At 54.0% G+C, this 21921-nt stretch overlaps 1 protein-coding gene and 1 non-coding gene across 6 annotated transcripts in view; one reads left to right on the top strand and one right to left on the bottom strand.

Moving 5' to 3' along the window:
* The window catches only part of CLASP1 (cytoplasmic linker associated protein 1), a 229863-nt gene that overhangs the window by 167284 nt on the left and 40658 nt on the right, over positions 1-21921 (bottom strand). For 4 of the 5 annotated variants that reach the window (XM_090046026.1, XM_090046022.1, XM_090046023.1 and 1 more), the window contains exons 2-6: positions 8557-8635; positions 8000-8103; positions 6474-6565; positions 6302-6377; positions 89-186 (exon numbers count right to left, since the gene is read on the bottom strand). In XM_090046026.1, coding sequence (XP_089902152.1) covers positions 89-186; positions 6302-6377; positions 6474-6565; positions 8000-8103; positions 8557-8635 — 449 coding nt within the window. Of the gene's footprint in view, positions 1-88; positions 187-6301; positions 6378-6473; positions 6566-7999; positions 8104-8556; positions 8636-13754; positions 13805-21921 lie in introns of all 5 variants that reach the window. The other variant, XM_090046025.1, reaches the window with a different exon arrangement.
* Positions 10331-10442, top strand: LOC149867726 (U4atac minor spliceosomal RNA). The gene has a single exon (XR_016442178.1). It is a non-coding gene; the product is annotated as a U4atac minor spliceosomal RNA (small nuclear RNA).

Genomic DNA, 21921 nt, shown 5'->3' with positions numbered 1-21921 from the left:
CCCCAAGCTCACACAAAGGCCCCTGTACTCGAAGGAAAAATTAAAAGAAACCAAAAACAGTCAACAAAAAGAGATATTCTCTACTCACCGAGACTGTGGTAATCCTTTTTTACTGAGATCTGCCCTGACACGTTCACCTACGTGTCTGTAAATTTCCACAAGGCTGTTTATTGCTGCATCTCGAACCTAAATATTAAGGAAAAGACTTGATCAAAATTGATCCTCTTTTGAATTTGTAATACCACTTCCCAAGCAAGGCAAGAAAAAGCAACAGAAGTTACTACCGCAACATTTATGGAGTATTTCCCCCATCCATCCACAGATCTGAAAGCGAGGTAGGTATCACTAGGCCCAACATTACTGATGATGGGACACTGGAAGCTGAAGTGACTTCCCCAGAGATAAAGTGAGTCAGCGGGAGAGCTGTGAAGCCAGCCTAAGTCGTCATCCTTCAGTCACGTGGCAGGGCTAGGTCAGGCTTGCAAAAGTCCCACTCACCCTCTCCTCTACGATAGTCAAACTTTCGGAAAGCAAAATGAAACAGGCCTCTGGATACTTTTCTCACCGCTGCAGTAAGGATGGGAGAACAGACTCCGAACCTGTGCTAACAGATTCGTACCCTGAGTTATCTGCCTTGTCGTTCAGTCTATGTGCACGGACAGGCAGAAGTAATTTTGATATCCATTACATAAGAAGTCTTGCCGTGGATATGCAACTTCCTCCCTCCTCAGGCTCTGCAGCAGACAAGGTGAGATCTACCTGCTCTCCCCATGCTCATCGTCCCTGCCACCGAAGCCCGTGAGTTAGTGCTCATTGCTGGCATCGCCTTACCTCCACGGCCACCTCCACCCCACCAAGAGATATGGAGGCCTCTGGCAACGTGGGGGCCAAAGCAGGGCCACCGCAGCCAACGTGGACACACATACGGATGACCCAGAAGCTCCCCAGAGATACGTACAGATACCAGCAGGTCTGTTGCACGGTATCTAGTAGGGACGAAGCCAAATCCCCTTTGAACTTGAGGCCAGGGTGGAGGGAAAAGCACCGCCGTCTCCCCTTCCCGATGCAGGTTTACGGAAGTTTCGGGCTGGGAGGGACCTTCGCTGGATCCGGGCAGGAAAGATTGCAGGGGTCAAATAACCCCAGCGAGGTGTGCGTCGGCTCCTCTTGAAGGTCTCCAGGGTAGGAGCCTGCACCACCACCCGCGGGGCGTCTATTCCAGACTCCGGCCACACAAGCCGTGAAGACTTTTTTCCTTATATCCAGTCTGAAACCTTCTTCTAGGAGTTTATGACCCTTGCTCCTGGTTTTCCCCTGGGGCGCATTAGCGAATAGTCGTTTGCCTTGCTCCTGATGCTCTCCCCCGACGCAGCTGCCACCAAATCCCCCCCCGAAGCCTTCTCTTTTCTAGGCTGAACAGTGCCACATCTGTCGGCCTCTCCTCATATAAGGCAATAATGTCTTTATTATACTCTTTTAAACGTATAACCCATCCTCCTGCTAGAGGTCCCCAGGCTCTGGCCCTCTTGCCCCAGCACCATTTCCCTTGCTGCTGTCTGCTTCAGCATTCGCCCTCTCTCCGTCTCGTTCCCCGCCCCCAGCCCAGCATGTCTTCCCCCCATCCCGGTGGCACGGGGAAGCACCACGTTGCGACACCGCTTCACAGGACCGAGGCGGGGGGAGAAAGGCCGGGGCAACGACGGTTGCTACCAGTTTTCCCTTTTCCCACCAGGAAGAACAGGAGTCTCTGCACATGGGGAAATCTAGTCCTGCCGGGGGCACTTCTCTGCGCTCCCCTTACTTGCTCTGCCATCGTCCTGCCCCCTCAACTGCCGCCGCGGCTCCGGACGCAACCGCCCCGGGGCCGGGTTCTGGAACCGCGGCCGGACGCGGGCTCCGGTTCCACCGCGGCCCCCGGCGCGGCGCGGCACGGCGGAAACGCTCGAGGCACGCCGGTCCCCTCCAGGCCACGCGGTCCAAAGCCACGGCGCCATCAGTCGGCGAGAAGCTGATGACATCCGCGTCACGCGTGGCCCCTGGCCCAGCGGAGAGGGCGCTCCTTCGGGCGCCCTCATCTTTTAATCCTCGAAGATATACCCGGTGAAATGCTAGGCGGGAGTCTCGTGCGCTTGGCACAGCCAGGAGCAGGCTCTCGCTTCGCCGTGCCCAGCACCCCGACTCTCACAGCCGCGTGGGTATGGCCTCCGGAGACGTCCCCTTGCTATGCTGTAGATGTCAACCTTCGAAGGAACAGGGAAAGGACGCGGCCCGCTACCAAGAACAGAGAATAATAGAAAATAGGGTTTTCGGGGCTCTCAAGAGCTCATCTAGTCCAGTGGTTTTCAACATTTTTTCATTTGCGGACCCCTACAAAATTTCAAATGGAGGTGCGGACCCCTTTGGGAACTTCAAGCGGCGGTGCAGACCCCTTTGAATGGTAAGTGTGGGTATTCGCATACCTTTGACTGATCCTGGTCATCTCCTGCAGACCCCCTAGATGTAGCCTGTGGACCCCCCGGGGTCTGCGGGCCATGGGTTGAAACCCATTGATAGTCCATTCCCTGAACCAAACAGGATCGATGAGGCCTGAACCATCCCCACATCGATGGCTACGTTCAGTTAAGTGCCCATTCAGGATGGAGAGGCCAACCTCTCCACACTACATCGGGGTGCTCAACCTCCAGCCCACAGCCCAGATCTGGCCCATGGCACCATGTTAACTGGCCCAAAGGGCTCCCCAGGGGTCCAGAAATTTGGCAATGAGGGAGAGGTTGACCTCTCCCCTGCTACCAAATCTCTGGACCCCTGGGAAGCTCCAGGCCCCGTGCACTGCTCCCAGCATGGGAGGGTGGGCCTGGGCAGGGTGGGCCTGGGCAGGGTGGATAGTACAGGGTCCGATCCTGGTGTGTAGCCCTTGAAGGGGGCAGTGCCAAGACCCCAGGACCCAATCCGAGCACACAGGGGGTGCTATCGGCCCCCCAGGACCCAGTGCCGGTATGCAGGCAGCAGTGCTGGATCCCCTACCACTGGACCAAAGATTTGAGCATCACTGCTGTACACGGAGAGGTGGGAAGCAGCCCTCTGTCCAGAAGAGGAAACCCCACGTGCAGGGTATACGCTCTGCTGGCCAACAGGCGGTTATTTCAGTCCTGGAGTTGGAGGAGCTGCAGTAACTGCTGAAGAATGGGTCACGCGAAGCAAAAGCAGTCCCCAAAGATGATTAAAAATTAACGCCCTCTCTGAACCATCTTTAATGGACCACCTTTTTCAGTATGTGCTGTAACTAGGAAGTGGAAACAAGGGAGATCAGGGGTTCCTGTACAATGGCGATTCAAAGGAATAGCATTATACATCCCAGTCCACTTCCACAGAGACGACAGAGACCTGCTAGCAGCTTGCCTAAGACAAGCTGCCAGAGAAACAAAGCCATAACGTGAGTCACCATGATCACTCCAGGCGAGTCATAATGCAAGTATATCATGCTGCCCAACATTACAGAGCCAGGGAAGCTCTCACTAGGCTCATAAAAATAAAAATAATAATAATAATAATAAAGTCAGTCTTTTCTTTGAGCCCAGGTACATTTATATGATGAAAGGTGGGAGCTGGAAGAGCAGGAGGATTCAAAACAAGAAATCCTCACTAGTTCCACCTTCATGGCACCGGAGAGGGAGTTGGTCCAGCCACAAGGGAGGGAGGGACATGCAGACATCGCGTCCCCTTCCCCAGCGGATGAGAGCAGGGGATGAGAGGACTGAAGCTGCCACAGACTGAAAGAAGAAGTAAAACTCCTGACACTTCCTCCAAAGTCACCAGGACACGTCTCCGATTTCTCAGAAAGGCACTGTGTAAAACCCACCATCTACAACATACCGTCTACACCCCGCCACCACTCGATGAACCCTCTCAATCGAGTTCAACCGGACCACGTGCACGTCAGGTTGCTCAGATGCACCGTTCCAGGATCGGGGCCATGCAGACAGGCTGGGTCGCCCCATTCACAAGCGCTGCAGTAACGCTGCCACGATTATAAAAATGCTTCTAAATTCCTTAGTTTAAAATTATCTAAGACCAGTGCCAATGCACATAGCTCGTGCTCACAGCGAACCTTCACAGGGGAGAAAGGGAAATCTCCACGAAACACTGAAAACTGCATTGGTTTTAAGAAAACTGTCTATTTAGAGGAAAGGAGGGGGGAAATTAAGAAAGTGGCTTCCTTCCTAGGCGAGGACGAAAGGCTCAAGCAGCGCACATGACAGAGCATTTCCCCGCTGCTGCTCTCTCCCATGCAGCCAAGAGAGGGCAATGTTGATCCAGGCTCTCCCAAGGCAGCTGCTTAAAAAGAAAGCTTGGGCAGAAGGAAATGAGCAGTCAGAGATAGAGACATTTTATCAGATTGCAAGGGCCGTTCTCCCTGGGAAAGGAAGTATGGTGCATTAAGCTGACCGTGCATTAAGCTCTTAGCTAAACGGGCTGACATTTTACAATGCAAAGAGGGTTTTTGTTTTTTGGGTTGTTTTTTTTTTTTAAAAAAAAGCAGCCTAGCTGGTTTCTCTGAATTTGGGGCGGGGAGGGGGTGAGGTTGGGGCAGGGATGGGGATGGGGGAAGCCGGCCAAGCACAGGGCATGACTGGGCTGGCGCCTCCTGCCCGCAAGTGCCGCCCCAGGGAATGAGCATTGGAGATTCCCAGGGGAAATCAGGATACTTGGGGAAATAAGTGGTAGGAGATCTAGCGGTAGGAGATCATGTCCCTAGGAGCACGGGAAGGAGGGAGAACAGACCTCTCTCCCAACCAAGGACGAGAGAGAAGACATGGCTGAGCTGCTACTACCCCATTCACTGAGTTCCCTCCAGGGTTGAGAAGAAGCCCCTGGCAGTCTGGGAGACCCTGACCCCAGCACCCCTCCCTCCCCAACCGCATTGCCTACAGCCATAGGTGCAAAACACCTGCCGCTAGGGCAACGCACACCTCCAGAAGCATCCCTGAAACGCCGGAAGCGAGAGGCACCGTGGCCTGGGGCTGGTCTCAGCTGCATATAACAGCACCCATCTCACCGCTACGACCCCTCCCCACCTTGCCCGTTTCTTGTTTTCCATGTTCACGTGCATCTTGTGTCCAAGCGCACGACAGGTTTGGCAGGGCAGAAAGGGCTGCCACCTAGCATTTGCACACGCCAGGCCCGATGGCCCCTTCCTTATTGCGACGCGTGGGCGCTGCAGCAGCATGCGTCGCTGTAACAAAGCTAGGAGAGGAAAACGTATGGAGCAATCGGGTCTTCAGGGGCAGGGGAGAGAGGACCGGCAGGACTGCTGTTTTGCACACGCGTGTTGCTGACTGAGGCAGTCAGGGCTTGAAGAACCTGCTCGCGAAGCTGTCAGCAGCACATCGCTGCTGGTATCTGGCTGAACAGCAGGTCGCCCCCCTCTCTGACCCCTCCAGAAGTTAGCTCTCATCTTACAAGCAACATGGAGCACTAAGGGTAAGGCAGACTGGCCTCATAAATCTTTCTTATATCTTCAACCAGCGCTATTCAGACAGCAACAGCTCCTCTACAACACGCAAGCAGTTTGGCTGACCCAGGCGTTCACCCATCTGATTGCACTCGGCTGGGCTCTTCCCGATTACTCAGGGGATCCCCCCAACTCCTGAACAAGTCCTCTGAGGTCACTTCAGATTCATCCCCAAGTTACTGCTCTAAGATCCCATTGCAATGAAATCAGTTGCACTCAACCTTTCGGCACCATGGACCAGATCAGCAGCACAAGGCTGATCCGAGGGCCGGATTGAGCCCCGTGTGTCTGCACTGCCCCCTCCCTGCTCCACAGCACTGGGATTAGGCCCTGGAGCCCAGCACCCCCTCAGTATGCCAGGATTGAGGCCCAAGGACACCCCTTCCCACTCCCATGTGCCAGGATTGGGCCCTCCTGCCCCTGCACATCAAGGTTGGGGCCTGGGGCCCAGTGCTGCGCCCACCCAGCCTTGTGCACTGGGAATGGGCACCTGATCCAGCACATAGGGCCTGGGGCTCCCATGGGTCTTTAGCAAGCCCACTGGGATGGATGACCTAGGACCATGACCCAGATCTGACCCACAGGGTGGGGCTTGAGCACCCCTGAACTAAACTAGTCCACCCAGGCTTGTCCTAAATGTCGCAGGTCTACAATTCACCAAGAGGTGGCGGCACCTGCAGCTAGTCCATATGCTGTTTAAACATTTAGCCCTGCTTATCCTCAAACGCCAGCTGGGCTTCCCCACCCTGCTAACACTGATTTTGGTCGAGAACTTCACCAAAGTCTTACCTGGCTGTTTGGATCTCCAAGCAAGTTACATATATGCGGCACGATCTTACTCAGCGTTAGACTCTGAGCTCCGGACCTAGGAGGAAAACAATACGAGTGCATCAGCACAAATAAATATCAACTCAACTCCCCGAAACCACATAAGCCACATCTGCAACAGGTCCCAACTTACGTGTTGAGCGTGGCAATAAGGCAGAGGCAAATCCCTTCTCTCGTCCGGAAATTCTTGTGTTTGAATCCTCCTAGCAATCTGTCCCACACGTACTGCAGGAAACAGAAAGGATGGCAAAGAAACAGGGGTGGGGAGGAGAAGGAGTGAGATTTTTCTTCTTTTCCAGCCCGGATGCAATTTGACATCTCTTGGGAGTAAAAATAGGCTTTGCACCCACTCATGAAAGCACGGGTGAGGGTTACAGGAAGGCAGCATTAATCTCATGGGGTGACTAAGGTTTTGTTCTTTGCTGGGTCTTTCAGTAACTCCCTGCTACCTTCACACACACACACACACACACACACACACACACACACACACACACACTGGGTGTGTCTACACATGCCCACTGAAGGCACATTAGCCATTTTTAAGGTGCATTAAGGGCTACACCTGCTTGCCCTTAAGGCACCTTAAAATGACGATTTGAGGTTATTCGCACCTGAATGTGATACCTGCAAAAGCAGGTATCACATTTATGCACAAATAACAAAAGCAGCTTAACACATGTAGACGCACTCAGGTACATTAATGCTGTGTGTGTCAATTGATTTGGGACTACCTTTAGTCCCCAGTCGGTACGCAAGCCTTGTTAATGTGCCTTAGCGCGCGCATGTGTAAACGCACGCCTAAATCGCCTTAATGCGCATTAGGCATGTGTGCGTTAAGTTTAGGCATGTGTAAAAACACAGGTGGACATGCTCAGTTTTACCTCCACATGCCTTTCAACACCCGAAACACAGACTGACACCCGACAGACCCAGCAGACCCTGCCTTTAACACTCATCACGCAGCAAAGCCTCAACTCCGTTTCACTATAGAGCTCTGGGTTGCAGGGGAAAGGCATCAGCTATCAGCCAACTGGCGCTTACAGTAATTGGTAACACCTCCTTTCTGCCTAAGATCCCAGGAACAAGCCAAATGAATGGGAGGCAAAGCTCAGAAACTGGTGCTTTCCTCGAGGAACCGACAGAGCAGGAGAGCAGGTTGCGTTGCAAAGGATCTCAGCACCTCACCGATTAACCCATGCCACACACCACTGAAATGGGGTAACAGCTCGATAGGAACCAGGGACTTTCTGTGCAACCCCTCATCTTACAAAACACGCAGAGGATCATTCACATCCCTGCAGAACGCCAAGGACCTAGGTTTAACGATAACCAGCCAGGAGACCCACACCCAGCAAAGCACACGGCATCAAGGGATTTCTCTTGGGAGGGTGCTAGGTTGATCTCACTCCACTGGGATTACAATGCAAAGCTTAGCGCACTAATAAACCAGCCCTACCAGATCTAACCACATCTCTCTCCACACGCTCGCTTCTGCATGATCAGCTTGAGAAATTATACTGTGCACCAGCAGGGAGGGGAGTTTTGCCAGGTCATCAAAAATAAGGATTCGGAGGCAGCTGTTTGCTTTTTAATAGGACCTCATGCATGCACGTACACACACACGGGTTGCTTCTTCCAAGAGGCGCGTTGCCATACCTGAGGGTTAGCAGCTTGTTCCATGATTTTTAGCAGCAACGCTTGATCCTGCTCCCGCACCGAGTCTTTCGAGTCTCCTAGCCTGTCAAGCAAACTGGGCAGGACTGGGGATGAAAAGAAAGCACTTAGGTCCAGCAGAGAGCAACCTATAGTGTCCCTGTTACGAGCCCTCCACCCGCCCTTTCCCAGAATAAAAAGTGTGCAATGGCGTGCTCGTTAGCAGGAGACAGGCGTGGGCAGCAGCAGCGGGAGGGACGACTCGGCACAGGAGCCAGGTTCTACTTCTGCCGTTTGGGATGGTACAATTTGCCCTTCGGGTTCATGGGGATGGAAACAGGAGGCTGGGAGGTGCGAGACGCCAGGCCCCAGGAAGCAGCCTTGGGGTGGAGGAAGGCTCCTTATACAACGTTAAAAAAAACCTTCATTTGGGAGGTGCCAGGCTGCATCCTGCTGCTCCTCTACAGCTGTCTCACCTCCTTGCCTTCAGCCAGACTCCACAGGGCGCAGAATTAGGGTCTCACGCACCTTGGGGCAGCCAGCACTCCCGGACCCCTTACCTGTGCCGATTTGGGCTCGAAAGCGATCCTGCAGTCGTGACACCAGCGCCGACAGGATGTCCATCCCGAGCAGAACCACCTGTGAACACAACGAGACGGCAGGTCAGCACGAAGCCCTCGTCAAGTGCCGGGACAGACGAGTCTGAAGAGTTTCAAGTAAAAGAGAAACAATATTTTCGTGCGTGGAGTGGGCCAGACGTTCCCGCTGACCCGTATTTCGGAAGACTTCAGTGCAAGCCGGACACGCTCGCACGCAGAAGACGCAGCTGTACAAAAATCACCACCCTACTCCTCAGAGGCAATGGGGGGATGCGTTTTTCAAACAAGCAGACGTTCCCTCGCAGCCTCTGCAACCTAAATCCCGACCGGCCAGAAGCCGATTGGGAACGCGACTCCATACAATACCAGAAAGTTTTAGGAGGCATTCTTTCCGTTATCCGAAGTTACCGCTTTGGTATCGATTCTAGTGAACTGCTATTATCAAATAACGATCGGTTATACCAGTTGCATTCATTTTATTATCCAAAAGCAGAGTCAAAAAACAAAATCGGGAGAAAGACAATTCAATAGGAGCAAAGACTTTTTAATTTCAAGAAAAGCTTTTCATGTCTTCGGCTCCGGTGAGGATGCTTATTCATATCCAGCGTTTCATCATAAAGCTGGCTGAGCTGGAAGGGACCTCCAGAGGAAGTCCGACCCCTTGCTGGAGGCAGGATCTTCCCTATGCAAACCCGCCTATCCACAGTTTAAATTCTGCGTGCGCCTAATGTCAACCCTGACACAACACAGATGTGACACCTGAACCTGCCATGGGTACAGAATAATAGAAAATAAGGGCTGAAGGGAGCTCAGGAGGTCACATCTAGTCCAGCCCCCTGCTCCAAGCAGGGCCAGCCCCAACTACGTCATCCCAGCCAAGGCTTAAAAACCTCCAAGGACGGAGATCCCCCCACCTCTCCGGGTAACCCGTCCCAGGGCTTTACTACCCTCCTAGTGCGGAGGTTTTCCCTAACACCCAACCTCAACCTCCCTCCTGCAGCCTGAGCCCACTGCTCCTTCTTCTGTCACCTGCCACCACCGAGAGCAGCCCAGCTCCAGGGACCACGCGCAGCACCCGGCACCCGGCTTCGACGTCAAGAGATCGAGATCGTTTTTGATTCCACTGATTGCATTTGTTTGTTTTTTTTTAAAGTAAATGAGGCTACAGATCATTTTAAAACCCCGCGGAAGGGAAAACAAGCGACCCCCGCAGCCTTTGGCCAAGGGGGGAAGTAAAGACCCACTCCAGCTCTGAAAGCTGTAACTCTGCGTGAATGCTTGACACGGGCATGCAAACGTTACCCGCTTAATCAGACTATTTTTCAGCTTGGCAAGCAGGGGGTTGTGTAAAAGCAAGGTCTCCATTCTGCTCCTTCCTTCCAGGAGGTGAAACTCAACCTGCAAGACGCTCCTGCTTCTTGCGCGTCCTTACTAGGGTGCCGGTGCTGTAATGCAGGAGGGTGGGGAAGCTCCTGCACTGCGGTCCCTTTAAGGCCGGCCTTGCCGGCTGCATATGCAAATGAGCACCCTCGGCGGCGCGCTGCCTTGTGGGTAAAGCCCTCCACGCCGACAAAAAGGGGGATGCGCTGGGGCGGGGAGCAGCGTCAAGAGCCGGGAGGGGTACGGACACGGCGGCGCTGGGCGGCGGCGGGGGCCGGCGGCGGCGGCGTGCCGCTCGCCGTGACCCGCCGGTCCCCCGCCCGCGCCTGCCTCCCGCCGCCGCCGCGGGCCGGCAACCGTCCTTATCTTGGGGTGCGCGGCGGCCCGATGAACGCGTGGTGAGGGCCGCCCTGCTGACGCCGCACACAGCACCTCGCGCCCGCCAGTCGAGCGCAATTTTTGGAACCGCTTCCGGGTGCCGCCGAGTGTGAACGGACAGAGCGGAGCCGGCCGCCCGCGGGGGCGCAGGCGCGGTGGTGCGCGGGGACCTCCCGCCCGGCGGGGCCCCGCACCGCCGCCCGCACGCGGGCCGGCTGCCGAGGTGCGGATCGCGCAGCTGCGCCCAGTGTCCACCCAGACACCGCGGATGCTCTAGCAGTCGCAGAGCTCGTGTGCACCGGAGCAGACCTGCACCTCCATGCGTGCGCACGTACTACATATACACATCGCACACACCCACCAGCCGCCTATCAAGAAAGACACGGCACCGCCACTCCGCCTCTGGCCCCATGCAGCGGGGGGAGCTTGCACACAACAGCTGCCACCCAGCGCCCACAACCCCCCCACCCCCCCAGCTGGTCTCAGGGCCCAGCGTGGGGGGGAGGCATCAAGGCCAGCCAGCACCCCGCACCACCACCGTCTCTCTAAGGAGCAGGGCCGGAGTAGGAGGGGGCCCACTACGGCCCCTCCGCCCCCGCTGTCACATAAAACAGGCACGCTGAGATACACCCCTGCCGTATGCACGCGTGCACCCCCCAGACATGCAGACGTGTCCGTCTCTCCCCATCTATAAACGCTGCACCGCCGTCCTGCCCCCCGCGACGCTGCCGGCTGCGGCGCTGCCCTGGCATCCCTGCTAGCGGGCCCCTCCCGGGTCCGGCGCGCCGCCTTGCGCGCAACCAAGCGGCTGCCAGCCCAGTTTTGGTTGCCGTTTGAACACCAAACGGGCTTAGGATGTTTGTTGGAATTTCCAAAATAAACCTCAATAAATGAAACGCCAAAACAGCCCCTGGCCGGCGGCGAGCCAGCTGGGTGGGGCGTGCTATCGGTGCAGCGTGGCACCAAGCGCTCGGCCAGGACCCTCGGGTGATTACAGATCAAAGCGTTGTTGCTTTTCTTCCTCCCTGCTCGGCCCAGCCTCCCGCACGCTCCACAAAGCAGAACTGCCCCGATTCCCCCTCTCTCAACCTCCGGGCTCTTTTCCCCTCAACTCTTTCCAAGTTTCCACCCAAGCAGGAACCTACGGGCCTGCATCAGCCAGCGCATCTGAAAAAAACCCGTGCAAGAAAAAGCAGAAGTTTGTGCGTGAGGCTCTTGTCCGCGACGCGCTAGAAATCCCCGCGGATGGGATCCTGTCCTCCCCGGTGCCATCTTCCTTCCCAGGCCTCGTGCTGATGCTGCGGCTGTGCTTGCAAGTGCACAGACCAGTTGCTCCTGGGGGGCTGCTCTCCAAAAATGCAGGTCTGGGAAACATAAAGGGCCTCTGGAGCTGGGGCTGGAGCCCAGCTGCACCCAGCTGGGGAGGGGGAAGCAGCAGCGGCATGGACGCAGCTCAGCAACGCCCCGCTTGGCCCTGGCCCTGCTGCGTGGAAGCACGGGCAAGAGACCCCCCTTGCTGCCAACCCCCCCAGCTCTGTGGGCCGTAGCCTGCCGCCCCAACCGAAGTCCCCTGCAATCCGGGCACTGCCTTCGGAGACGGGTGCAGGAAGCCCTGCCATTATTCGCATGCCCCAGCGGGTCGCTCTGCACCGCTGGATGGCACAGCAGAAAATAACATAGGTCCTGCCTAAAACTAAAACAAATGCAGCATCACGGCAAGAAAGCGGTAGAACAGTTTTGAACCCCGGATAGTTTCTGAACCGGGATATTCCTCGTCGCTCGCATCAGAGCTGGATCCTGATGCCAACACCAGGAGGACGGGCGCAGGCTGCAACCAGCGGCAAGAACTGCTCCCGCTCCAAAACCGACCGGGCTCCCCGGGGAGCAGAGCAGAGCGCCAGCCTCTTCCCACCTTAACCGTCGCCCTTCGTGCTTGGAAAAGGAGAGAGGACCCAGGGTAGGAATTCAGCTAGGTTCAACGTAAAAAATGTTGGCAATTAACCTGCCCTCGGGAGGAGACAATGGTGCCCCAGGGAAGCCAGCTATGACTTGCAGTTATGCATTTCTCTAATCGGAACATAACTACCGCGGTAATTAAAGAACTCGTTAAAATGCAGGAGTGGGGGGAACCCGGGGCTGATCTCTGCCGCTTGCGGGGGGTCTCCCGATTTGATTAACAAACCTGGTCTTTCACCAACATCCCCCCTCCCCGAGCTATTTCTGGTAAAACAAGGCATCCATTTCTCCCAGAAGAAAGCTTTTTGTCCTGGGATCCTACAGAGAACAAGCCCCTTCTCCCACGTGCAGTACCTGCAAGTATGCACGGTAAAATACGCGAACGCTATTTTTCCCTGGGACAAATCGCAGCTCGTTCATCCTCGCGTCGAGGGCTGTGCCGCTCTTCTTTTGTCTCAGGTTTTACCCAGAATCACGCAGAATTGCCTCGTCCCCATGGTCTGTTTCTGGGACAGAAGTCTGAATACCTGCTCTGTCGCCAGGAGTCCCGAAAGCGCAGGTTCACGTGCAACCGACGGGGCTGGAAATCCACCCGTGAATGGCACGTGGCCACTGCCGTAGGTAAACTCTTGAGGACAAGCCCTTTAACTGTACCAGGCTTTTAGCAGCACAATCCCCTAGTGCAGACACGCATTACTCCTCTGCAACTCAACTGGCCGAGATACCGTCAACCCCAATTTACCGGAGCCAGGAACGAAGGACAAGCCGGGTACGCCGCGAGCCTGGCACGGGGCAGCAAGGTGGTTTGGCCAGTTCCTGCCTCCGATTCCCCCCCCGGCCGTGCCCTCCTCACACGCTCAGCGCGACCCTGATGAACCACAACAGCAATAAATGGCAGGTTACGGAGAGGCCAGTTCACTTAGGGGCCAAGCCACACAGAAGCCTCTTCTAGGAGGCCAGACACAAGTCTCCCGTCATGCGAGGTCTCCACCTGACAGCGCTCTTCTGCGGCCGTTAACACCCAGCCGCTGGCTTTTACTCTGCCCTGCCAGCTGTTTGTGACCTCCCGGAGAGACAGCTCCTAGATCCAGCCACGTAGGGCTACAAAGGACCTTGCATTCGGGAGAACCGCACTGCGGGGAGCCAGCGCGGCGCTCCTGGCCTGCGCTCCCTTTCATTTATCCCCTTGGCTGGCAGATCTGGCGTGGGAAACTGCACCCTGCCCTTTTTACGGGACACCAATAAAACACCTTCACGAGGTGGCTGCCCTTCAACATCTGGGCGAGGTGTCACGCAGAGGACACGGAGGCCCCGCTCTCCCAGGCCCAGCAAATGCCAACAATGAAATCCAGCCTGGGGGCAGCAAGATGCACCGAACCGCTTTCTCCTCACGGCACGCCCTGGCCTGGAGGATGCCTGCGTGGTGTTGCAGAAGGGCCGCTGACCTGGGAACGAGACCTGGGTTCGCTCAGCCCACTTCTCAGCATCCTCATCTCTAAAAAAAAAAAAAAAAATAGTGCAAAGCTGGGTTAACTGCTTTAGTGTAGGACTTCTGAGATCCACAAGCGGAAAGGACATCAGCAGAGCAGAGAATCATTCACTCGGGGGGGAAAACCAGGTCAGGCCATCCCTTGTGGATGTTTAGCTGAAGAGCTAAAGTGACCGCCTAGAGCTGCTGGTTGAGGGCAGCGTGAGAGTGCAAAGCGGCTCACCAACTTTTCCAGCACACCGTGAGGAAAGGTGTTATCAACTTGCAGACTGAGAAACTGAGGCACGTGGAGATCTGTCAGCTTTTCAAACGCTGGTCGACACCGACCGCCTCTTCTCCAGCACCCAGGCCGAGGCCTGTAGGTTCAGAGACACCGAGCATCTTTTAACCCGGCACCCAGGATGAGCAGATGCTTGCAAATGAAGGCCTGAGGTGTGGGGCCACTAAATCTGCTGTGTTTGGAGGGTGATTTTTGCAACGTGCCAGTGCAGGGCTGTGTCCACATTAGGGGCATTTCACTGGGGTGACACCCCCCTGCGGACAAAGCCCCCCGGCAGGAAAGCGGCTACACCAGTAAAGCTGCGCTTAGTTCCAGAAGAGCAAAACCACCCCCTAAGTCCTGTCTGCACACAGCTACATCCAACTGAGGCCGACCTCTTCACACCTCTGACCAGCAACGCCCGGTAGGAGGAATCTGCGGCATCAACCCACCCAGACGGGCCCTAAATTACTCGGCAGATGTTACCCACCAACTCAATGACCAACAGATAGTCCCAGCAGATAACCAACGTGATGGAGCCTAGTGCCTTGCTCCCGAATCTCAAGACATCCATCTTTTTGGTCGTAGGAGTGGGAAAGATGCTGCCTACCAGAGCCAAGAGTCCCTTTCATTTTGGCTGCTAAACCACTGCTTTGTCATTCATCCCAGTATCACACTCAGCATCCCAGTATCACACTCAGCATCCCAGTATCACCCTCAGCATCCCAGCATACATAGGAACAGCCCATGCCCCACTTTATCCTGCAAAAGCAGCTACACAGTACCAAAACACGATGCCATAGGATGGGTGAGTATTCAGCTGGACAAGACCCACAGAGGTGGGCGATGCGACCTTGCAAAAAAAAAAATCAATGCATTTAGCTTGACTCCTAAATATAGGGGAAAGCAGAAAACTGGCTTTCGTTAATAGATTAGGTGTGGGGAAGAGCTATTCCAGAGTTTCACGTTATTTGCTGGAAGCTGAGGTAGATCCCAGAAAGCTGATATAGAAAATGCATTTCAATATTGAGGTATTAAGAAAAAAAAAAATAGGGACAACTACAGATAATCCCCTGCAGCGATGCATTCTGGGAGCTGTCATTAGGCCTGCGAGGGGACCCGACTCGAGCACAACATACTGCGACATGCAGAGAAAACCATGCAGGCCTCTGCCATGGTACGAGAGCAAGAGACTCGGCAGAATGAAAAGGGCAGGAAGTGAAGAAAATGCAGCCGAGCACGACTGCCAGAGAAGGGGCAGCGAGAAACGCTAGGGCTGGGCTCCTGCGAGAGCTGGATGGTTTGACGAGCATGAAGACAGTGAATGATGAGGATCTTGGAAATGCACCCACGTGCTTTCTACAGCAAACGGGCTGCTGATGGAGCCAGGAGGGAAGTCCTCAAACCCCACGGCCCCCTCACGCTCTGCATGACCCAACTGGATCGGGTGAATTTATGGAAGGCCAAAAGTGGCAGAATTCACCTTTCCCTGCGGCACCAGGCATCAGTCGAGGTCGCCTGATTTTGTGATCAGGTCCTGACCCAGGACAGCCCAGGTCTTGCGCGGCTCCGATCTCCGCAAGGTGGAGATAATGCTCCCTCTCCTCGCAGCGGTGCTGTGAAGTTAGGAGAAGACGGGACGCGCTCTAGGGACATCCCCGGAGACGCACAAAACCTGGCGGCTCATAATCCGCCTCACTGAAACGACACCTCCCGTCTGAGGAGTTTGAGGCAGTCAGCGAACACAAGGGAAACCTCTCAGAGCCCGGGAACAGCAGCCAAATGTTGCGCCCATTGCGCAGAACAGGATGCTGAGGCACACAGACAGCCCAAGTGACCGGTCCGTAGTCAAAGACTAGCAAGCAACCTTTTAGCTGCCAGTCCCCTGCTTCAACAGCCGGCTCTATGATTTTCTCCGCAACACGTTCCTTCTGGGCCCGAGCGGCTTATGGAAACGGGTGGACCGCGGCCAACTCACGGTCCTGTTCCCAGGTATTCCCTGTGCCGTGCCATCAGGCAGGAGAGGGGGGCTCTCGTGATCGAGACAAAAGCTCCTTCAGACAGGGATCAAACAGAAGGAAAAGTTACTAAACGACTAGGTCTCCTGCTCCTTCAGCCGCCCAGGAAAGGACTAAATAGACCCTTCCCCAGAACCCTCCTGAGATGTTTCACGTCTGCCCCAGGGAAAGAAGGAGCAGTTACAACCCCACGGCCCGGCCCCTTGCACCGTACTGTAAGCCCATCTCAGTGAGAAATCCCAGCTTCGTTTATTCTTTTAGCTATTTTTACAGCAGCCGCTGGGCTCCCTGGTGCACGGGGGCATCTTCCGCACCACCCGAGAGAGCAGCTGTCTTTATCCTGGGGCGGGGGATGACTGCAAGCTCCGCTCCATATGTGGCCTGGTGCTCACTTGCCAGCAGGCAAAATCCAGAAACATCCTAGCTTGCAGCATCTCCCCAGGCCCCCACTTACAACGCCCGATGCAACGGTCCTTAAACCACAAGTGGCACCCACCCGCCACCGTGCTCCTGGCAGCTGGGCAGCCAAGGACAGAGACCAGTTTTGGCCCAGACCTTCACCTAGGGGGGAACAAGGCCAAGCTATACCAACCGAGGCTGTGAGCTTGCTGCGCTGGTGAGAAGCGTCTTCTCGGAAGGACAAGGGAGAACGAAGCATTGCTCGACAAGCGCAGCAACAAGAAGCTATCGCGAAAAGAAACTGGGGGCTAGTGTCCTGCTCTGGTCTTTCCAAGGAGGGCAACGGCCTGGCAGGTGACCAGCGAGCTTACCAACGAAACACTTGCTGGCTCGCTCCCCCTTGGGGTGCTTGGAGAGGACTTCCCGCTAGCCTCAAGGTGTTGGTGGCGGGGAAGCAAGCAGAGCAGGTAATTACAACTGGAGATTGCTCTGTAAGCACAATTTATCACCCGAGCAAGGTAAGAGCGCTTAGCTCGGAAGTGCTCAGCTCCCATCGCTCTGCTCTGGAGTCAGGGGCACGTTCAGAAGCACATCCATGCGTTCAGCGGGTGTCTAAAGCAGAAAGCGGGCAGCCTGCGGCCTGGCGGGTAGCAGTAACACGGCGGATTCAAACACGTAAGAGGAGGCTGAGAGTGCACCTGAGCGGTCAGCAGACCCGACTTTACCTGCTTGCTTCTGCCCTTGTGCATGTCCAGCTTCCAGGTGCTCTGGAGGGGAGGAACTGAAAGGCTGAGATAATGAGTTAGCTGCCTTGTTTCCTGAAAAGGAAATGTGGAAGCCTGAAGTCCCTACCACAGGGTGTAATTTCCCTCAACTCTCCTGCTACACAAGGCTACGGAGCACAGCTCTGCAGAGCTCGAGAGCCCCAGGGGTGTCCAGGTCTCACGGCAGTTATACAGCAGGATGCTCCTCCATCATCAGGGCCTCTCAGTGCTGCAGTCACAGCAAGCACGACAGCAGTCTGGGACACAGTCCTGGGGCTGACCGGAAGGAGGTATAGGACCCTACTCCCTCGGAGCTGGAGGAACAAGACAGCGGATGGGTCTCTGGTTATACAGAGGAAGTAGAGCTAGCAAGAGTGCAGCTAGCCTTGGAAAACCAGAGGGTTGCACGTGTGGTGCTAACCACTCAATAGCTGGATTCACATCTATTCTGCAGCTCGCTGAACTCGGTGACAAAGGCCCTTCCACCAACTGCAGTGGCTCTGAATCAGGCAGGGACTAGCTGAGCACCCCAGCTCGGTGGCAGGGTGTGGGCTGAGCGGATAAATGCCGAGGCCCTGGCCACCTGTGGTCATGGTGCAATCCTCTGGCATTCTCCCTGCAAGGAAATAAGAGAGCTCCAACCTCCTGGACTGACTCCAGCTCAGATAATTAAAATCTGCCTACTTAAAACCCTCCCTTAGAGCTCGTGTTCGTCACTTCCCCTGCTAAAAACAGCGGTGCTAAAACCTGACCCTACAGTCCAGCGACAGGTAAGTGGTCTGTACACAGCCTGCAAGGACAGGGGTAGCATTTGGGAAAGAGAGCGCTAAGTAGCGTAGCCATTCAATGATGCAGTCTTCAGGCAGCAGCAGTGCGCTGAACCTGGGAACAGTTTCTAAAATAACTACTGTGAGCTAAACATGTTCCGACACCTGCAAAAAGTAAAATGCGAGTCTGGAGCCATGTAACAAACTCCCGATGAAAATCAATTCCTTGTCGTGTGGGAAGATAAGTCATCCAGCACAAGCACAGGATGAAGATGGCAACCGCACTGACAAGCCTACGAGCGAGGCTACAGAAACAAGTGAATTCTCCTCCCTTCAGAGCATGGTCTTGCAATGGCCCTATTTTGAGGCTGCAATACCATGGAAGTAATGAGCTTTGCTAATAATTCAGAGGTGAGTGCTCAACACCCAAAACTGAGGCTATAGTTTTAGAAGAGCTCGTGCCCCACATAAATACCCACCCAAATGCCCAAAGCGTTCCAGAGTTCCTAATACCAAACCTAAGTAGCCTGGATGTCTAAATAGGATCTGAGCTTCTCTCAAAACCTAGACCTTACTCCTTGCTGCATCTGGCCAGAAACCAATTTAGGGACAGGTGTCAAAACCCGGTTGACAAGATTCTGGAGCTTCAAACAAAACCGGTGGGGTGAAGTGGCTTTAAAAACCCCACGCCCTAAGCCAGGCAGAATAACAGGTCCAGCAGACACTCAGCACTCGCATGCTCTGGCCTCTTCTGCTGCATCAACAGCAGAGCCTGGTATTTCATTCCCCAGCAATGGCAGATGCTAGCAGCAAAGGGAAAAGGGCTCCTACAGAATCAGATGTTTTCAGCAGCATCACATGAAGCTCTTCCTCCCACATGAGCCCCAGAGTAGAGATGGGACCAGGCTGCATTTTAAACACAATCCTGAGCCATGCCTAAGAGACGTGGTTAAAACTAGGGCTCTGCAAAACGGCACTGTCTCATTCCGACTTCAGTTTCAAGGTCTGGACAGAACAGTGTTTCGCATCAAATTTCATTTAGAGTTAAAACAGCCTCACTGTTTCACTTTGTCAAAACAGTGAGGCTGCGTTGACGCTATTTCAATGTTTCGCCCGACCACTGCGCTGGGCTGACTTCCTTTCCCAAGCCCAATCCTAGCCCAAGGGATGTAGCTCAGCTGGGCAGCCCAGCCATGCTGATTTCCCATCCCCAGCCAGGGTCAAAACATTTTGGCTTTCAAAACGTTTCGACTAGCCTCATTTTGTTTCAAGGCTGTTTCATAGCCCGTTGTTTCGTTTTGATTTTGCTGTTTCGACTTTGAAATGAATCGGAACGGTGTTGAAATGAAACGGCTGGCAAAATTTTGCACAGCCCTAGTTAAAACCCACTGCAGTCTTATCTGTGCTGCAAACATGAGCAGTGTTTTAGCTGTAATCAGGAGGCTACAAGACTTATCCGGTATTTTGACAGGATTCATTCTGCGGGGGTTACAGGGATCCTTACAGCCCCTTCTCATGAAAGCCGTACGCCCTGCTTTCAAATAAGCAAAGTGTTATAACACTTCGTACCAGGCATCTGAAAACTGTTTTGGGCATAACATAAGTTACCTTATCCCTTTATCATCTTCTCGCAGCTCTCATCACACCTTATATATCACTCGTAGTGTGAGTCAAGCACCCCTGCTCTTCCTTCACACTGTTTCTTAAAAAAGAAAGCCTTCCACAAAGCTCTATTCTTACTCGAATAACGTATTTTTTTGCATGGAACATGCCCCAAAATACAATATCCATTTTGTTTCGTAATAGCAGGATGAAGTGTGTGTGTGGGGAGGGGGTAGAAACCCTTTTTCCAGAATTCTGGCCACACTGAAGCAGAAATAAAGCTCAAATCTGCCGCTCGCTCAGCTTCCCTGTCTTGCTTAAGGAAACTTGCTGCTGCTGCAGGTGGGTGGATCTGTGATTCTGAAAGAGCTAAAGAGTCTTCAAGGCTGTGAAATGGGAGGGAGACCCAGTAGCAGCTACCTGACAGCAAAATTACCTTAAGAAAAGTTAGCGGAACATCTAGACCATTAAAAAGGAGACGATTAACAATTAACATTAATGAAGTGAAGAACTATGAGCCACTAGGTCACATGACTCCCCTAGCTGTCTGAAGGGTAATGCAACAGCTGCTACACGGGGGGAGCAGGAATCAAGGCAGGGTGCTTCGATCCTAGGCAAAAAAAAAAAAAAAAAAAATCAGCTTCCTCATTTAATTTGGGAGGAGCAGGGCTCACTCTTGGGAAGATGTTCTCCCCTTCTCCCCAGCGGTATGGTATCTGATAGGCGCTATGGTGCTCAAATGTCGCCAGATCACGATCACAACCCCAAATGGACTGGGTGGCATATAAACACCTGGCAGAGATGCACCATCGTCAAGGGACAATCCCCGCCTTGAAGAGCTGACATTGTAACTCCCCCATTTTGAGCTGTTTTTCCCTTTCATCTTCACATCCCCCTCCCCCTATCCCACCCCACCAAGTTCAACTCGTAGCTCAATTTGTCCACAGAACAAAACAAATCCTGCCCGTGGTCACCAGCAAATGTTTTCCCATCGTCAGCCTGGAGAACGGGGACCAGAAACGGAAAATCAAAATTAAACCCCTGTCTGCTTGCAGAAATACAAAATTGTCTTTTTGAGAGAAACGCTCCAGCGCTGGATGCCACAGAGCGCAAGCGCACGGGAAATCGGCGCTCTCCCAAGCACAGCCCTTTCCTGAACTCCCTCCGACCTACGTGTTCGCTCCTTTCCCTTTTTGGCCGTTGCCATGTCATGAGCTGGAGCGACAGCTGATGCAGCGTGTGGCCGAGCCCTCCGGAGCAGGAGAACACACGCCTGTTTTGTGCCTCCGCTCCTGCAGACTGAAAACAGACGCCTTTGACTTGGTCCCAGCAGATAACCAACATGTGACAAATAGGGTGGATTAAGACACTGCTTGCTGTGATATATTCAAGCACACTTAGCTCTTGTCCTTTTCTGGATAAGCTGCAGACCCCAAACCACTTTGTGGTGAATCGCACAGGCCTGCACATGGGCTGGGGAGAATTTCTCTCATCCCGACGCTTGGAGATAGCAGACGTCTGCAGAAGTGTTATGGAAGATGCATCATATATACACAGCATATGCACCTGAGCAGTACTCTATTGCAGAGGTTCCCAACCACCAGGCCACGGCAGGTTGGCTGCCTGGTCGTGGCACAAGTCCCCCGCTCGGACCCCCATCTGTCCTCCCGGGCATGTGGCTTCTGGAGTCACAGCTGAGCTTCCAGGGTTAAAGCTGGGCGGCAAGAGAGCCCCGGGTGGGAGGCAGCCAGCCAGCTCCACACGCACCATCCCGGGGTAAAAAGAAAAAAGGTTGGGAACCATTGTTCTATTGCATACTTGTTTTAGGGACATATTTGGTAGCCATGTTAGTCTGAGTCAAAAAGAAATGCAAAACTCTAAAACTCTTAGTTTGGAGATGATACCTTTTATTAGACCAACTCAGACATTGCAAAAAAAAATTAAAAGAAGATTTTTTTTTTGCAATTTCTTAGTTGATCTAATAAAAGGTATCATCTCTGAACCAAAAGTTTTAGAGTTTTGCACTGGATACTTGTGGCTTTTATAGTTACCAGTAATTGTCTGGGAAACCTACCTCCATCCATACTTGAAAGCCTGTAAGTCACTGGGCGACAGGACTCCAGGTCAGCAGTCAGAGATAGTCATTGCTATGGGACAGCTGTTCGAGAGCTGCGCGGGATGAATTTTAGCGGTCTCGGTCTGGTTCCAACAGGGACAACTGTCCTCATGAAAAGAAATCGCCACAAATTGGCACAGAGGACAAGGACTTAACTATTCTCTTAGCTCAGCAGGGTTTGCCCAGGCACACGGGTGG

This window comes from Crocodylus siamensis, chromosome 4, assembly GCF_052110815.1.
Source record: "Crocodylus siamensis isolate JL-2025a chromosome 4, ASM5211081v1, whole genome shotgun sequence".
In the NCBI taxonomy this organism is placed as follows: Eukaryota; Metazoa; Chordata; order Crocodylia; family Crocodylidae; genus Crocodylus; species Crocodylus siamensis.
Note: the sequence above shows the minus strand (reverse complement) of the source record. Positions and strands in the feature narration are given on the sequence as shown.